The sequence below is a fragment of the Pholis gunnellus genome (assembly GCF_910591455.1).
Source record: "Pholis gunnellus genome assembly, chromosome: 5".
NCBI lineage: Eukaryota > Metazoa > Chordata > Actinopteri > Perciformes > Pholidae > Pholis > Pholis gunnellus.
Genome location: NC_136531.1, coordinates 1,615,767 through 1,630,422, shown reverse-complemented (window position 1 = coordinate 1,630,422; position 14,656 = coordinate 1,615,767). Strand labels below are relative to the sequence as shown.

The 14,656-nt window shown below is 46.7% G+C and overlaps 1 protein-coding gene across 1 annotated transcript in view; it reads right to left on the bottom strand.

The window, feature by feature from the left end:
* LOC306696211 (voltage-dependent T-type calcium channel subunit alpha-1I-like) overlaps positions 1 to 14,656 on the bottom strand; it is a gene marked incomplete at both ends in the record, with an annotated part of 137,186 nt that overhangs the window by 70,384 nt on the left and 52,146 nt on the right. The window contains 4 exons of the mRNA XM_079159764.1: positions 1,042 to 1,379; positions 1,468 to 1,807; positions 9,141 to 9,233; positions 9,651 to 9,996. Of these exons, the coding sequence (XP_079015890.1) occupies positions 1,042 to 1,379; positions 1,468 to 1,807; positions 9,141 to 9,233; positions 9,651 to 9,996 (1,117 nt within the window). The remainder of the gene's footprint in view (positions 1 to 1,041; positions 1,380 to 1,467; positions 1,808 to 9,140; positions 9,234 to 9,650; positions 9,997 to 14,656) is intronic.

The window sequence follows — 14,656 nt, the reverse complement described above, 5'->3', positions numbered from 1 at the left end:
TGAGTGACAGAGAGAGACACTAAAGGAGACGCTGGATTCACACGGCGAGCTGCACGGCTGTCTGTTCACTCTGGAGTAGCTGTCTGCAGACAGAGAGAGCAGCTCCACGTGTTACTGAACCCACTGCTGTCGATTCACACATTCACACATGTGCAGCAATAAAACATAGAAACACACGAGTTAGATAAATAACTACGACATTCGTTCTAATGTTATGACTAATGGATGAAACCTCCCTCCAAGCATTCCTACATTACTCTTTCAACAACAAGTTCTCATTATTTTCCACAAAGTGGGTCCAAAGAGTTGTTGATGGAGTGAAATCACATGATGGCCGTGAGGACGTCACAGCTGAATAACAGGGAACGTACTTCTAGTTTCATGTGTTTCTTTACATCCCGACAGAAATCAATTCATCAAATGTTCCGACTAATTAAATGGACAATCTACCTGCCTGTCTACCTATCAGCCTCCCTCCCTCCCTCCCTCCCTACCTACCTGCCTGTCTGTCTACCTGCCTGTCTACCTGCACCACTCTGCAGGTCATAGCTTCCCCACCAGAGTCCTCCAGAAGCTGCTATATTGGCAGCTGTATGTACTAACAACAGCCATGTTTGCAGTTGACGTTCGTCATTATATTTTTGGGGGCGGGGCTTCAGAGGGAGGCCTGAAGAGACGGAATGTCATTGTTTTGGAGACGATTGGCTCCGGTGCTGCTTTTTTGGAAAAAAGGTAGAATGTTTTTTTTTAGGTTAAATCATTTTATAATCTAGCGTACTGTTACTGGTTTCTCCAATAATACCGACCCCAGCGTTAATGTTTCACGGTTATAAGCCAACCGATCACATCTCAGGTCTTTATAATATTGTTGTTTTATGATGATCACGGTTTCTGAGCTGGAAACATTTGATGAACCTGATGAAGAGAGAACGACTCAAATACTGCAGAAATGAAAGGGAAAGAATAGAAGAAGGTGGAGGAAGTGCGACATGAAGAGCAAAACGATGGATTTAAAACATAAACAGCGGCAGCTGTGTATACCTGCTCGTGGTGCTCGATGCCCATGCTGATGGTGTTGATCAGGATGGCGATCATGATGCCTCGGTTGAAGTACTTGCTCTCCACGATTCCCCACAGCTTGGCCCTGGTGCCGCGCCACAGCTCCTTTGGACTGCACCCCCCGCCGTGGCCCTTCTCCTCCTTACTACTGTCCGTTTCCTCCACAGCTCCCTCCTCCGCTTCGTCTTTTCCCGCACCGCGAGCCGGGCCCGCGCCGTCGGCGAGCGACAGGGCCGCGGCGCACTGCGGGCAGCCGTCGGCGGCGCTGAGGGCCACGGGTGAGGCGTGGTCGGGTTTACTACGGTGGGGACAGGGCGGACCTGAAATGTTGCAAACAGAGGGAGTTAAACAGGTCGGCGTTCAACGCATGCATCTGAATACTACCGTCAACTTTCACGGTTTACACACCGCGCCTCATCGCCGCTCTCCTCTCGCGTCCTTCCCGTCCGTTGGCCTTCCCGTCCCTCGCCTCCCGTCTTCCTCGGCCACGCCCGTGGCCCCGGAAGCCGCGGGGTTTCCCCCGCAGGGCGTTGAAGAGGGCGACCGCTTGCCTCTTGGTCTTGCGCAGGATGTAGCAGACGAGCTGGAAGAGCGCCTCGTAGCAGTCGCCGGGTTCGCTGTCCAGCGTGGAGGAGGACGAGCAGCGCGCCCGCTGCTCCTGCATCAGCTGGTGCTCCCTCTGCTTGGTCTCGGAGAACTGGGTGGCGATGACCACGAGGCACAGGTTGATCATGAAGAAGGAACCGATCTGGGAGGAGGAGGATGAGAGCCGTGCACAGGACGTTCTTGATAAAACAAAGAGTTCTTCCTTCCAAAAGTCAAACATGTGCTAAAACACTGGCAATATTCTGAGCTGTTAGCGCTCAGCTTCTGCCAGCTCGTCCCACCGAACGAAGAACTCTCGGCACAGATGGCTTGAGACCAGTGGAGCTTAGCTGCTGCTACCTCCAGCCTGGAGGTCCAAACGTTAACACGTTCTGCAATATGTTTGCAACAAAAGCTGCTGAAAACGAGAAGATACTGAGCTGTAACTGCTGTCTTTTCTCTACCGCAACCAGAAAACCCTTTTTGGCTCATGAGAGCTATAAGGCCTTATATTAAATCCCATCACACGGGACACGATGCACCCAGAAGACTTTCTCTGTTATCAATGACACTGAGCACACTGTGACTGAGGCTAGTGCCAGCGCTACATAGCTGGAAAGCAAGGGGAGCCATTTGGCACATCCCCGGTTCAGAGTTCCTTCTCTCCACAGTACTTCCACAGATTGGATGGACATGAAAGTCTCCTTGTCGAATCATCAGAACAAAAGATGAACCGTGTCAAAGACAGACCTGGATCCTTGATAAAAAAAGACTGTGTACATAAAAGCAGGAGGTTATAAGTCAACAAGCACACAAAGAACATCTCTACGTCTTAACCCTCCAACAGGTCAGAGGAATAACGTCTGATCTGTCCCTGGTGTGTTTTGGATACGCTGCAGTTCTAATTCACGCCTCTGATTGGTTTATTCTCATCGGTGTCGTAGTGCTTGTCGTCCCGAATCTAACAGAAAAAAAAAACGATTTCCCAGAATATAAATGTAAATGATTGAAGTCTATTAGTCCCTTCAGCCCTGTGGGGAACTCAATGCAGGCTATAGTATGTGTACGATGTTCACATTGTTTTAGTCTTTTGTTATCTGAGCCAGCCGTACGGTTGTAATTCAATCTTCATAATTGAATTTCCTACATTAAAGCCCAGTGAGTGTGGTCGGTACCGGGCTCCCTGCTGTAGAAGCTGTTGGAGTTTGATTTGTCACGTTTTTAAGTTACAATATTCAAACTGCATTACAAAGTCAGAAGAGGGAAAAATCCAATCATCACTTTCTATTACTGGTGAACTCACACACAGATTTAACTGAAGCCAGATTCAAAGCTCTGTTGTTCATCATCACCAGGTTCAGGATTCTCTGCTGCTTCAGAGCTCATTCATAATGTTCACGTCATAAATCTACAGTTTCTCTGTAGACTTGAGAAAAGTCAAGGTTTACGTGCTTTGTTTGATGTTTAGACTCTCAGCAGGTGGAACAGAGAGAAGCAGAGAGGAGGAGAGAGGAGAAGAGAGGAGAAGAGAGAAGAAGAGAGGAGGAGAAGGTCAAGGTCAACCGGAGGAGCAGAGCCGATGAGGAAAAAGAGGAGGAGAGAGAAGAGGAGGAGAGAGAAGAGGAGGAGAGAGAAGTGGAGGAGGAGAGAGAAGAGGAGGAGGAGAGAGAGAAGTGGAGGAGAGAGAAGAGGAGGAGAGAGAAGTGGAGGAGGAGAGAGAAGAGGAGGAGGAGAGAGAGAAGTGGAGGAGGAGAGAGAAGAGGAGGAGGAGAGAGAGAAGTGGAGGAGAGAGAAGTGGAGGAGGAGAGAGAAGAGGAGGAGAGAGAGAGAAGAGGAGGAGGAGAGAGAAGAGGAGGAGGAGAGAGAAGAGGAGGAGGAGAGAGAAGTGGAGGAGGAGAGAGAAGAGGAGGAGGAGAGAGAGAAGTGGAGGAGAGAGAAGTGGAGGAGGAGAGAGAAGAGGAGGAGAGAGAGAGAAGAGGAGGAGGAGAGAGAAGAGGAGGAGGAGAGAGAAGTGGAGGAGGAGAGAGAAGTGGAGGAGGAGAGAGAAGAGGAGGAGAGAGAGAGAAGAGGAGGAGGAGAGAGAAGAGGAGGAGGAGAGAGAAGTGGAGGAGGAGAGAGAAGTGGAGGAGAGAGAAGTGGAGGAGCAGAAAGAAGAGGAGGAGAGAGAAGTGGAGGAGGAGAGAGAAGTGGAGGAGGAGAGAGAAGAGGAGGAGGAGAGAGAAGTGGAGGAGGAGAGAGAAGAGGAGGAGGAGAGAGAGAAGTGGAGGAGAGAGAAGTGGAGGAGGAGAGAGAAGAGGAGGAGAGAGAGAGAAGAGGAGGAGGAGAGAGAAGAGGAGGAGGAGAGAGAAGTGGAGGAGGAGAGAGAAGAGGAGGAGGAGAGAGAGAAGTGGAGGAGAGAGAAGTGGAGGAGGAGAGAGAAGAGGAGGAGGAGAGAGAAGTGGAGGAGGAGAGAGAAGAGGAGGAGGAGAGAGAAGAGGAGGAGGAGAGAGAAGTGGAGGAGGAGAGAGAAGAGGAGGAGGAGAGAGAGAAGTGGAGGAGGAGAGAGAAGAGGAGGAGGAGAGAGAAGAGGAGGAGGAGAGAGAAGTGGAGGAGAGAGAGGAGGAGGAGAGAGAGAAGTGGAGGAGAGAGAAGTGGAGGAGGAGAGAGAAGTGGAGGAGGAGAGAGAAGAGGAGGAGGAGAGAGAAGAGGAGGAGGAGAGAGAAGAGGAGGAGAGAGAAGAGGAGGAGAAGAGAGAAGAGGAGGAGGAGAGAGAAGTGGAGGAGGAGAGAGAAGAGGAGGAGGAGAGAGAAGAGGAGGAGGAGAGAGAGAAGTGGAGGAGAGAGAAGTGGAGGAGGAGAGAGAAGAGGAGGAGAGAGAAGTGGAGGAGAGAGAAGTGGAGGAGAGAGAGGAGGAGGAGAGAGAAGAGGAGGAGGAGAGAGAAGAGGAGGAGGAGAGAGGGGGATGAGGTCTAACGCTCTCTGGGCTGTGATCAATAGAGATTGTGAGGCCTGATGACCTCCTCCTGCTCTCCCTCTGAACCGCTGCGACAAAGGCCGCGGAGGAGCTGGCTGAAAAGTGTGTGTAAGCCGCCAAGTGTGTGTGTGTGTGTGTGTGTGTGTGTGTGTTTAAAGCTGCTCTTGCATTGATCCAAGATCTGTGGTGAAAGGGAGGCAAGCGGGTCCCGGGAACCCGTTCGGAACCCTCGCCGATCCCATCAAATATTTATACTCACACTCTGCTGGAGCCGCTGAAATACAATCAGAGCGGTGTGTGAGACTCTCTGTGTGTGTGTGTGTGTGTGTGTGTGTGAGACTCTCTGTGTGTGTGTGTGTGTGTGAGACTGTGTGGTGTGTGTGTGTGTGTGTTAAAGTTTGAGGCTGAGCAAGAGAAAGGGAGCTAAGATGCACATTTTCCCTCCTAGATATTAAAGCTCCACATATTAACAGTTTGAATGAAGCAATGATTCTGCTGAAGCTTCTCTGGCTCGTTGTTTTGGATTCTGTTTGGAAACACGTTAACCGACTTCATCTGGATATGTGATATCGGGTCCGTGTGTCGGTATTCTTTATAACTGTGTTGTGGCAGAAAACAAACCAAATAAATGCAACAGATCGGTGCACGACAGGTGTCTGTGTGCACCTCCATGTGGTGGCCTCTGTGGGTCCGGAACCCCTCCATTGACGCTTCATTTGCCTCAATAGCAACATTTCTGAAAGGTCTCTAAAGAAAAGACAATTATTTATCACTTAAATGCCTTTTAAAAGCGTAGTAGTGATAGACACTAGTGAGAGTCACACTGAACCTTAGAGTCCACAGGTCCGAGTTCTCCACATGATACGGTAACATGTACGGCGACTCTCTCCATCTTTATCTCACTCCTTTCATCTCTCTCTCTCTCTCTCTCTTCATCCGACTATCTTCAATTCCATTGAATTCAACACGCTTAATCTGCATGAGTGTTACGTGAGTGAAATTGCCAAAGCATCCCTCCCTCCCTCCCCCCTCCCTCCCTCCTCCCTCCCTCCCTGTCTGCCCTCCTTCCATCTCTCCATTGCTCAGCGTCGTGCAGTATTCAAGCAAACATCATTAAAAGCCTCCTTATCCGTCTGCCGCTCAGACGAGTATAGCGGCGATATGAACAGAACTGTTCCACACGTGAACAGCGGCTCTTAAATCGCTTTGAGACGAGCCGTGAAACGCGACCGCAACAAAGCCGACAGGATCCCGACTGTCAGCGCTGGTCTCCGTGACTCCGATTCCCTTCAAGCTTTATTAATTAGAAGATATTCATCCTGAGATCCAGTGAGGATCTGCTTCCTCATTCAGAGGATGTTTCAGGCTTCAGATCCTTCAGAGGAGAGACCACTAAGAACCCTCGTGGAGTCAGCCATGTTTCTACGGTAGCCCAGAGCGGACAAACATGTTTCTACTCAACACCGTCGGTTCTTCGACACGCTTGTGACTCTACGGAGTTTAAAAGTGTGGGACAGCCAGACGCCGTCTGATTTCTGCTCATAAAGTACAAGTACAAGTACAAGTACAAGTATAAGTATAAGTATACTGAATATATTTCTTCTCTCCTTGATTGGATCTTGGTATCTAACGGCGTGTAATATTTCAATGCACCATGTAGATAAAATGAGCTGTACAGCAGATATAAACTTCATATGAAAGCGTTTTAATTTGTAGGGGGGGGTCAGACAGACGTAATGTACGACATACTGTTAAACCTGATGCTGTGATCCGTGTGTGTGCTCGGAGCATGTGAGTCCAGAGGACGTGCTGAGGGGGGCTCGCTCTAATTAACAGCATTTCATTTAAGATCAAAGAGGGAGACCAACATGTGGTCGCTTCCTCTCCGCCGTCCTCCAATTCCTCTCGTGGATTTCATGCCGACACTCCAGCCCATCACCACCACCTCCTCCTGATTCCTTCTCTCCCATTGATCCGTCCACTCCATCACCCTCACTCACCATACCCCCCCACGTCTTTCCATCCCTCTTCCCTCTATTTTCTCTTCAATTTCATCATCCTTTTTTCCATCTCTTACCCTCCAACCACTCCAACTCCACTCCATCATTAATTTCCTTGCTTCCTTCCTTCCACTGCTGCTCACTCATGTTATTCACATCAAAAGGCTTCAATTCTACCACAGATCATCGGTGGCAAAGGTGATCTTGATGCCGGAGATGATGTCCCACAGCTAAAGTGTGTCCTTTTACATGTGTGTGTGTGTCAATATATATGTTTTTTGCCAAGTTCTGCCAAGTGAAGCCGATATCTTAAAACCTGCATTCTCTCTAGTGTCCACCAGGGGGCGACTCCTCTGGTTGTATAGAAGTCTATGAGAAAATGACTCTACTTCTCTCTTGATTTATTACCTCAGTAAACATTGTAAACATGAGTTTATGGTCTCAATCTCTAGTTTCAAGTCTTCTTCAATACAGCATGATGTTCATTTAGTAAATGATGGTCCATTTAGAGTCAAACAGACCATAAAGCAGGGGATGCTTTAGGGGCGGGGCTACACAGTGATTGACAGGTCTCTACCAGAGACGTATACGGCGTCTCTACGTCACTCCTCCTCAGTCCACATATGGTCACTTACGTTCATGATTCGAAAAAACCAAGATGGTGACGTCGAAATCACCAAACTCGAGGCTTCATAACATCAGTCCACAAACCAACGGGTGACGTCAGACTACGTCCACTTCTTATATACAGTCTGTAGTTTTTTTGGTACAACTTTGAACTATTTGTGACACCAGAGGCCGAGGTACTAGAATGATCCTACCAATCAAACCAGAGCGTCCAGCCTCAGCGGTCTAACGTCAGCAGACACCACGTAGATGAAAGGCAGCGAGGGTCAAGCCGAAGGGAATAAGTGGATCTGTGTTTGTATACCTGTGTGTTTCCGTGTGACTGAGAATAACGAGCAGAGTGACAGACACATGAACGATGCTCAGCGCACAGCTCAGCGAGGAAGGGAAACAAAATGAAGGCAGGAAGAGATGTGTGGATGGAGATGAAACAGGAAGCGGGGGAATAAAGGAGATTAAGGAAAAAAGAGTGAGACACAGAGGGTGAAAGTGAGTCAGAGAGGGGTGACGGAGGGAGGGAGGGAGGGAGGGAAGTGTTAGCAGAGTCAAGGATTGGTAGGTGGCAGGAAGAGATGAGAAAGGTAAGACTGACAGATTTAGGGAGATAGACGGAGAGAGATGGAAGACGGAGTGGAGGAGAGAGGGAGAGAGGGAGAGAGGGAGAGAGGGAGAGCTTGTGTCGGAATCTGAAGGCAGGCAATTAAAAGTGTAATAAAAAAGACAAGACAGCCCCCGGGTTGGGGAAGTAACCGGGACTGGCAGTCACGCTGCATTATGATAACACTTTCACACACACACACACACACACACACACACACACACACACTTATACACATACACACACACACACATGCTCTCTGACAGGCTTAAAAAAAGAAACACACTGAGGGGGAACACGCATCAACGCTCGCACACAAAAGACGCACACGCTCACTGCGGCGCACACACACACACACACACACACACACACACACACACACACACACACACACACACACAGGAGCTAACGGATTGGAATTAAAAAGTGTTTTATCAGAACAAAAGGGGGGGGGGGGGTTCTTCAGGGAATTCAGCTCAGCTTTAACTATGACACTGACAGCCGTGTGTGTGTGTGTGTGTGTGTGTGTGTGTGTGTGTGTGTGTGTGTGTGTGTGTGTGTGTGTGTGTGTGTGTGTGTGTGTGTGTGCGTGCATGGTATGCAGGTGGGAGAGAGAGAGAGAAGTTGAGAGAGAGAGGGGGATGAACAGCTTTTCATTGCAGTCATCTGTAGCTTGGCAACAAAAACAGGAAGTCTAAAAGTATGTAAGTGTGCTGCTGCAGAAGCTAGAGCTTCACTGGATGTGTATGTGTGTGTGTGTGTGTGTGTGTGTGTGTGTGTGTGTGTGTGTGTGTGTGTGTGTGTGTGTGTGTGTGTGTGTGTGTGTGTGTGTGTGTGTGTGTGAGCATTCCCATGCAACTAAACTGCATCAACGACGTTTCGAGGGAAACGTTTGTTCTCCAACTTTGTGGTTAATGTTTAAAATACATTATTAACGCAGCAAAATGACGTGTTGAAGTTTAGTCAAACTCCACGGTTCGGTCTAAATTAAGTACATCTTTATGTATTTAAGTTAGTCGTGAATGAACATGTTGACACAAACGCTGGTTTCCTGGTGAACGTCCTGTTTGTCTGACTCACTCATCAACAAACCTAATCTGGAGAAACTATGTTTCCCTCTAAACGTAATCGACGAAGCAGTTTTGTTGTGTGTAAATGTTTTAGAAGACCTCGTTATCATCACTATGTTCAATGAAGCTTCAACTAAAAACCTACAAACATAGTAGGCAGAACTGAAGAGTTCTGATGAACTGATCTTCCTCACAGCATCGTGACGCCGATCACACTTCCTGTGCTGCGTGTCTACGAGTGTGACTCACAATGATCAGCAGGATAAAGTAGATGAAGTTGTAGAAGGAGTGAGCGTCCATCACGTAGTACATGATCTCCACCCAGCCCTCCAGAGTGATCACCTGCAGTCAGGGGAGAAGGTCACAGCGAGTCAACAACGGTCTCCACAGGAAGTCTGCTCCAGGGTTAAAGGAACAGTTCGTCATTTAGGGAACGCACTTATTTTATTAATGGTGGGAAAGACCAGAAGATCGATGCAAAAAGGCTCCTGATAGTTCACCAAAGACAGGAACCAACGGGAACAGAACGCCTGATTCTAATAAAACTGAGGCTGTTATATGAACACGCTGTCTGTTTACTGCATCGTTAGGTTCATGTATGGATTAAACAAATAACAAATAACTTTTAAGTGATATTTAACTTCACGTTTAACTCTTCACCAGGAATTGGAAACATTTATGTTGAACTGAAAGTAGCTAAAAGGTGGTTTTGACCTCAAATCAATGTCTGATCGGTGCCGAGTTTACCCAAACCCTCACCTGGAAGATGACGATCCAGGCGTAGGCGATGTTGTCGAAGTTGATGGCTCCTTTGTGGGGGTTGCCGTGCCCGGTGTGACACCTGGTGTAGTACTGGTTCCAGTTGACGCAGAGGCCCGCCGCGCTGACGCTGCCGTTGTTGGCCAGCGGCTCGGCGCTCAGGCCCAGCGACTGGCGGTACAGCGCGTCGTCTTTGTCCAGGCAGCACGTCCGGCCTCCCTCGCGGCGGGCCGGGACGTCGGAGCACGACATGATGCCGTTGTCGACCGGCAGCGAGCAGATGAAGGGCCGCTCGTCGTCCTCGTCGGCCGTGTAGTAGGGCCGAGGCAGGCTGATGCCCGTGGTGCTGGGGGTGTGACGGGAGAAGGTGGTGAGCGCACAAACGCCTCCGTTTAAAAACAACGCGGACATCGTGGTACAAAACACATCCAGAAAGTAACGTCTGAAGGTCAACGAACAATTACAAAAAGCATCACACTGAAGACTCAAGCAAGTTCACCAAAATAAAGATTTATAACGAGTCATAATATTCCACGAAATGGGCCAAATAATTGTGAGAATCTGAGAACTGAGACTGTTTGTGACGGTAAAATTGAAAGAAAGCGACGCCGGAGACGGTGGCGAAGTTAACTCTGACGCTCCGGGCTGATAATCGGCCGTATTCTTACTGGTTGCTGTCAGTCAGAGCGAGCTCTCTGATTGGCTGCTCAGCCTCGTGCATCTAATGTGCTTCCTGTTTTTTCTTCTTCCACAAACAGAATCACAAATTCAGGCTGTCAAACACCAGCGCAAAGCAAAGCGTTGTCTTCCAAGCAACACACCTGTATTATTAAATCACCTGTTCAATCAAAGGAAAGTGGTTCTTCTCTCACATCAGCACAGAACATACATGCAGACCAGCGTGTCAGCTGGCTGTCAGGCTGTAGTTCTTCTGAAGAACCTTTTAACGGAGCAGGTGAAGCGTCGCAGAGCGTCTGATCATCTCTCTGCAGTCAGAGCTCTCACAGAAGACGACTCTGCTCTGTTAAATGAGTTCCAGTCAGAGTTTCATTTTTAAACTTGAAGATGTCGGAGGTAAGCGAGAGCAGCGATCTCGCTTTAATCCTGAGAGTGGGCGGCTATTTAAAGGGCAGATGGAAGAAACAGATACGAGATGAATAGCAGACGGTTAGCAATTACATCTGACCTGATATTTGAGAAGAAGCCGCGTTGTGAGTACTACTCTGAGCACGACACACTCTTTGTGTCCTTTAGGAGCTCGTTCTCTGCATCGTGCTGCACTGAACAGCAGCTTATCATCAACCCGCTGACCTGAGACCAGTAGGCTGTCGTCTCTGATACCATCTTAGTTTGTCAGTCCTTTAAGCTTTAGTAGAGTTTCTACTGTGCGTTAAAGTAAAATGAGACAGAAGATGAATGGACTTGGGGAAAGCGATTAGCAGGTGAAGACGGTCGATCATCGATCAGCTCAATAGTTCTGTTTTACTCATAATCTGCTGAAGATTAAACCAGAAATAAAAAGGAGAGTAAATAATGGACTGTTGTTGCTCAGGAGGTCGAGAAACATGATTCAAAAGGAAAGTTAACATAACTCTGGACGTGTGAAAGGACAAATGTTAGCGAAAACCTCCCAACAACTTAGAACAAACTCTCAAAGGCTCGTGTGTGTTCGTCAGCTCGTGGTGGAGTTCAGGAGAAATCAATCCACTCTTCTCCCGTCGTCTCCTAAGTGATGACGTCTTCTCATTAGTTGTGCACGATCTGTGAAAAGCGCTGAAGTCCGGTTCTCTCGTCTCTTTTATTGTGCACTTCGTTGGACGAGGCCGTCTTCTGTCCGATCACTTTGCATTTGTTTTCCAGTTCTTTCTCCCCGAGGGTGCAATGAGGTGATAAGCACTCGGGCCGGTCTATTTCCTGGCAGAGCAAAGCTGGCTAAACACACCGAAGCAGTCAGAGAGAAAACGTTTCCAGCGTCATTCAAAACCTTGATAACAGCGCCGTGCTTCATGTATAAATTAGTATTGCGCTGCTGTTTTCAGTGATGTACTGGAATGTGACTCCTGCTTGGCTCTGTTGAGACTCCTTGTTGTGTCGCGTGGATCTCAAGTGCCTGATGTTCCGTTTGTATAACTGAGTTATATAAATAACGAAGGTTCATGTCAATCAACAGACTCTTCATCTCTGGAAACATTTATGAATCTTCTTCACTGGATAAAGAGCAAATAAAAATGTACAAACCAGTCATTTTAGAAAGGGTTTTTGTATTTAAAAACAAAAAAATGTATAAAAATAAATATAACAAATTACAAAAACGGGCGAGGAGGTTAATATTCCGATCAAAGTTGTATATTTGCGAGAACAAAACTCACAAATTTACAAGAACAAAATTAGTAATCATGCAAAACCTTCGTAATGTCAGCCGCTGTCTGTCGATGGCCTCTGAGGTCTTAAAAAAGATACATCCTGTATTATTTTCATGTTCTTTAACGAATAATTCTGACATCAGCATGCTTTGTTCTTTATCCTCATGTTTGACTTGCAGTACATGTGATTTTGGGTTATCAATGAATCCTAACGACGCCTTTGCCTCTGAGCAGGATGAAGGTCCTGAAAGATACATACGTGTGTTTTCTTTCATGTTCTTTTATGAACATAAATAAATACTAATACAATTAATATATGTTGCACTCCGCGGCTCACATTACCCCAGTGTTTAAAGGTGGCGTTTGTTGTGAGACGAGCTTGATCCAACCTCGAAAAAAAACTGCATTTTCATGTTTTTTTTCTCATAAAGTTGTGATTTTATAACATCAGCGGTAACTGTTTCCTCTCGTAAATTCTGAGGTTTTTCTCGGAATAATTCCCCTCATTCACCCAACTTCATCATTATTATCATTAGTTATTTTATTATTAACCTAAAATGGCCCCAATGTGCCAACATCAGCTAGTGGGAACAGTGATGTAGTGTTCAGACCTGACTCCCACTACGGTGAAACATGTTTCCTTCTTTTTCCTCTGTGACTTCTTACCGCTGGTGTTTTTGTCTCGTGGCGAACCGGAGGCCAGCAAGCGAACGTCCAACAAACGTGAAGCGTCCGTCCGCTCGTTCTCCTCTTCCTGCCGTCCGATAATCACCCAGCTCTGCACACGAGCGAGCCGACATCGCAGCCCCGGCTCTTTGATCAGATCGGACGTACGCTTCCTCTGCGCTGCGCTCGTTACGTTCACCGGGCGGACGGCGTCAAACAGACGGCCGTCGTTTCACACCTGAGGAGACGTTTGGACTCCAGTATGGAAGCCCATTCCGGCCAGCAAAATAAAATAAAAAATCCACCCGAAAAAAATAAAATAAAATAAAATCCACCCCAAAGAAATTATATATATTTTTTTGCATGTCGTATTTGTTCCAGAAAAAAAAAAAAAAAAGATTATGATGTTTTTTTTTTATTTTGCCGGAAAGAATACGACATGCAATTCTACACAAGGTAGCTATTACTGGTGACTTTTGTAAATGTTAGATGTTATATTTCATTATAAGTATTAATTTGTAGAATTGCATGTTGTTTTCATGGAAAGACGTCACTGAAGCGCATGCGCTCTTCTAATCTCTTTTGCTAGCAAAAGAAATTCATAATAAAACATCATAATCTTTTTATTTTTTTTATTTTTTTTACTTTTTCCGGCTACAAAAAAAAAGAAAACATAATCTTTTTTTTTCTTCTGGGTGGATATATATATTATTTATTTTTTGGGTGGATATTTAATTTTTGTATTTTTTTTGGGGTGGATTTTTTATTTTTTTTGCTGGTGGGAATGGGCTTCCATACTCCTGACAGTGAAGACGGCAGCCGGAGGTTTGTGTTTCACGCTTTCTCGCCGCTCTCATTTGCTTTGTGCTAAAAACATAAATACATAACGAGATGGTGCGCATGTTTTACCAACGTTGGACGGCATTACTGAAATGAACCCAGGTGGGTCAGGACATCCCATGATTACATCCCCTCTCCGTCTCATCTCTAAATTGGTTCCTATGCCTCTCATCAGATCGTTATCTTCTCTCTGGACTCGGCGGCGCCGGCTCGCCGTCCAGCCAGACTGAGCCTCATCACACGCTTGGCCGCGGATCTGGTCTCAGCGGGCCGGAGTTATTCTCTGAGCGCTGTGTTTTCACACGGCGGTATTAGCTGTACTCTTAATCAGAGAGATATTTGGGTACAAACAACAGCTGCTGACTATTGTCTTCTGCTGTTACCGGGCAAGGAGAGCCATCAGAAGGCATTCCTGGTTTCAAGCAGCCCTGCTGTCCCTACAAACAACTAAAGAAACGCATTCAAAACATTTAGATTTTTCTCATCTCATCAGTTATCTTCTCAGGTTGTGTGGTGAACGAAGGCCCGACAATCAAAACCAGCTGAATGGAATGACCCAAAGAGAACGGAGAGACTGTAACTTCAGTATCTGATTATCCTGGAAAGTACTAATGACAGAAAGGTGGAAACAGTGTTTACTCTGTGTTTACTCTGTGTTTACTCTGTGTTTACTCTGTGTTTACTCTGTGTTTACTCTGCGTTTACTCTGTGCATTTCAAAGTCATTAATTACAATTAATTGCCAAGCTAGAGCCATAGACTGTACGTAAGAAGTGCTCGTAGTCGTCGTGACGTCACTCATCGGTCGTTTTGAAGCCTCGAATTCTGCGATTTCACCGTCGCCAAAAATAAGCTACAAAAGTTATTCGTTAGAGTTAAAATGACAGAATACGTTTCTCTCAAACCATTCAAAACGCAGTTCCTTTGTACGGAAACGTGACCTTTAGGAGACGCGGTTGTTTATGGAAATATAAGTGCTTCTAAACTCAACACAACTAAATAAACTAAAGTTTTTGTCTCTGTATTCAACATTGATCGTACCACATGACATGTTGATTATGATATTAAAGGCGCTTTACAGTTAGGTTTACATTGACGTGTGAAATACTTTGTAGTTGTTTGTTTTATTGGTTTTATT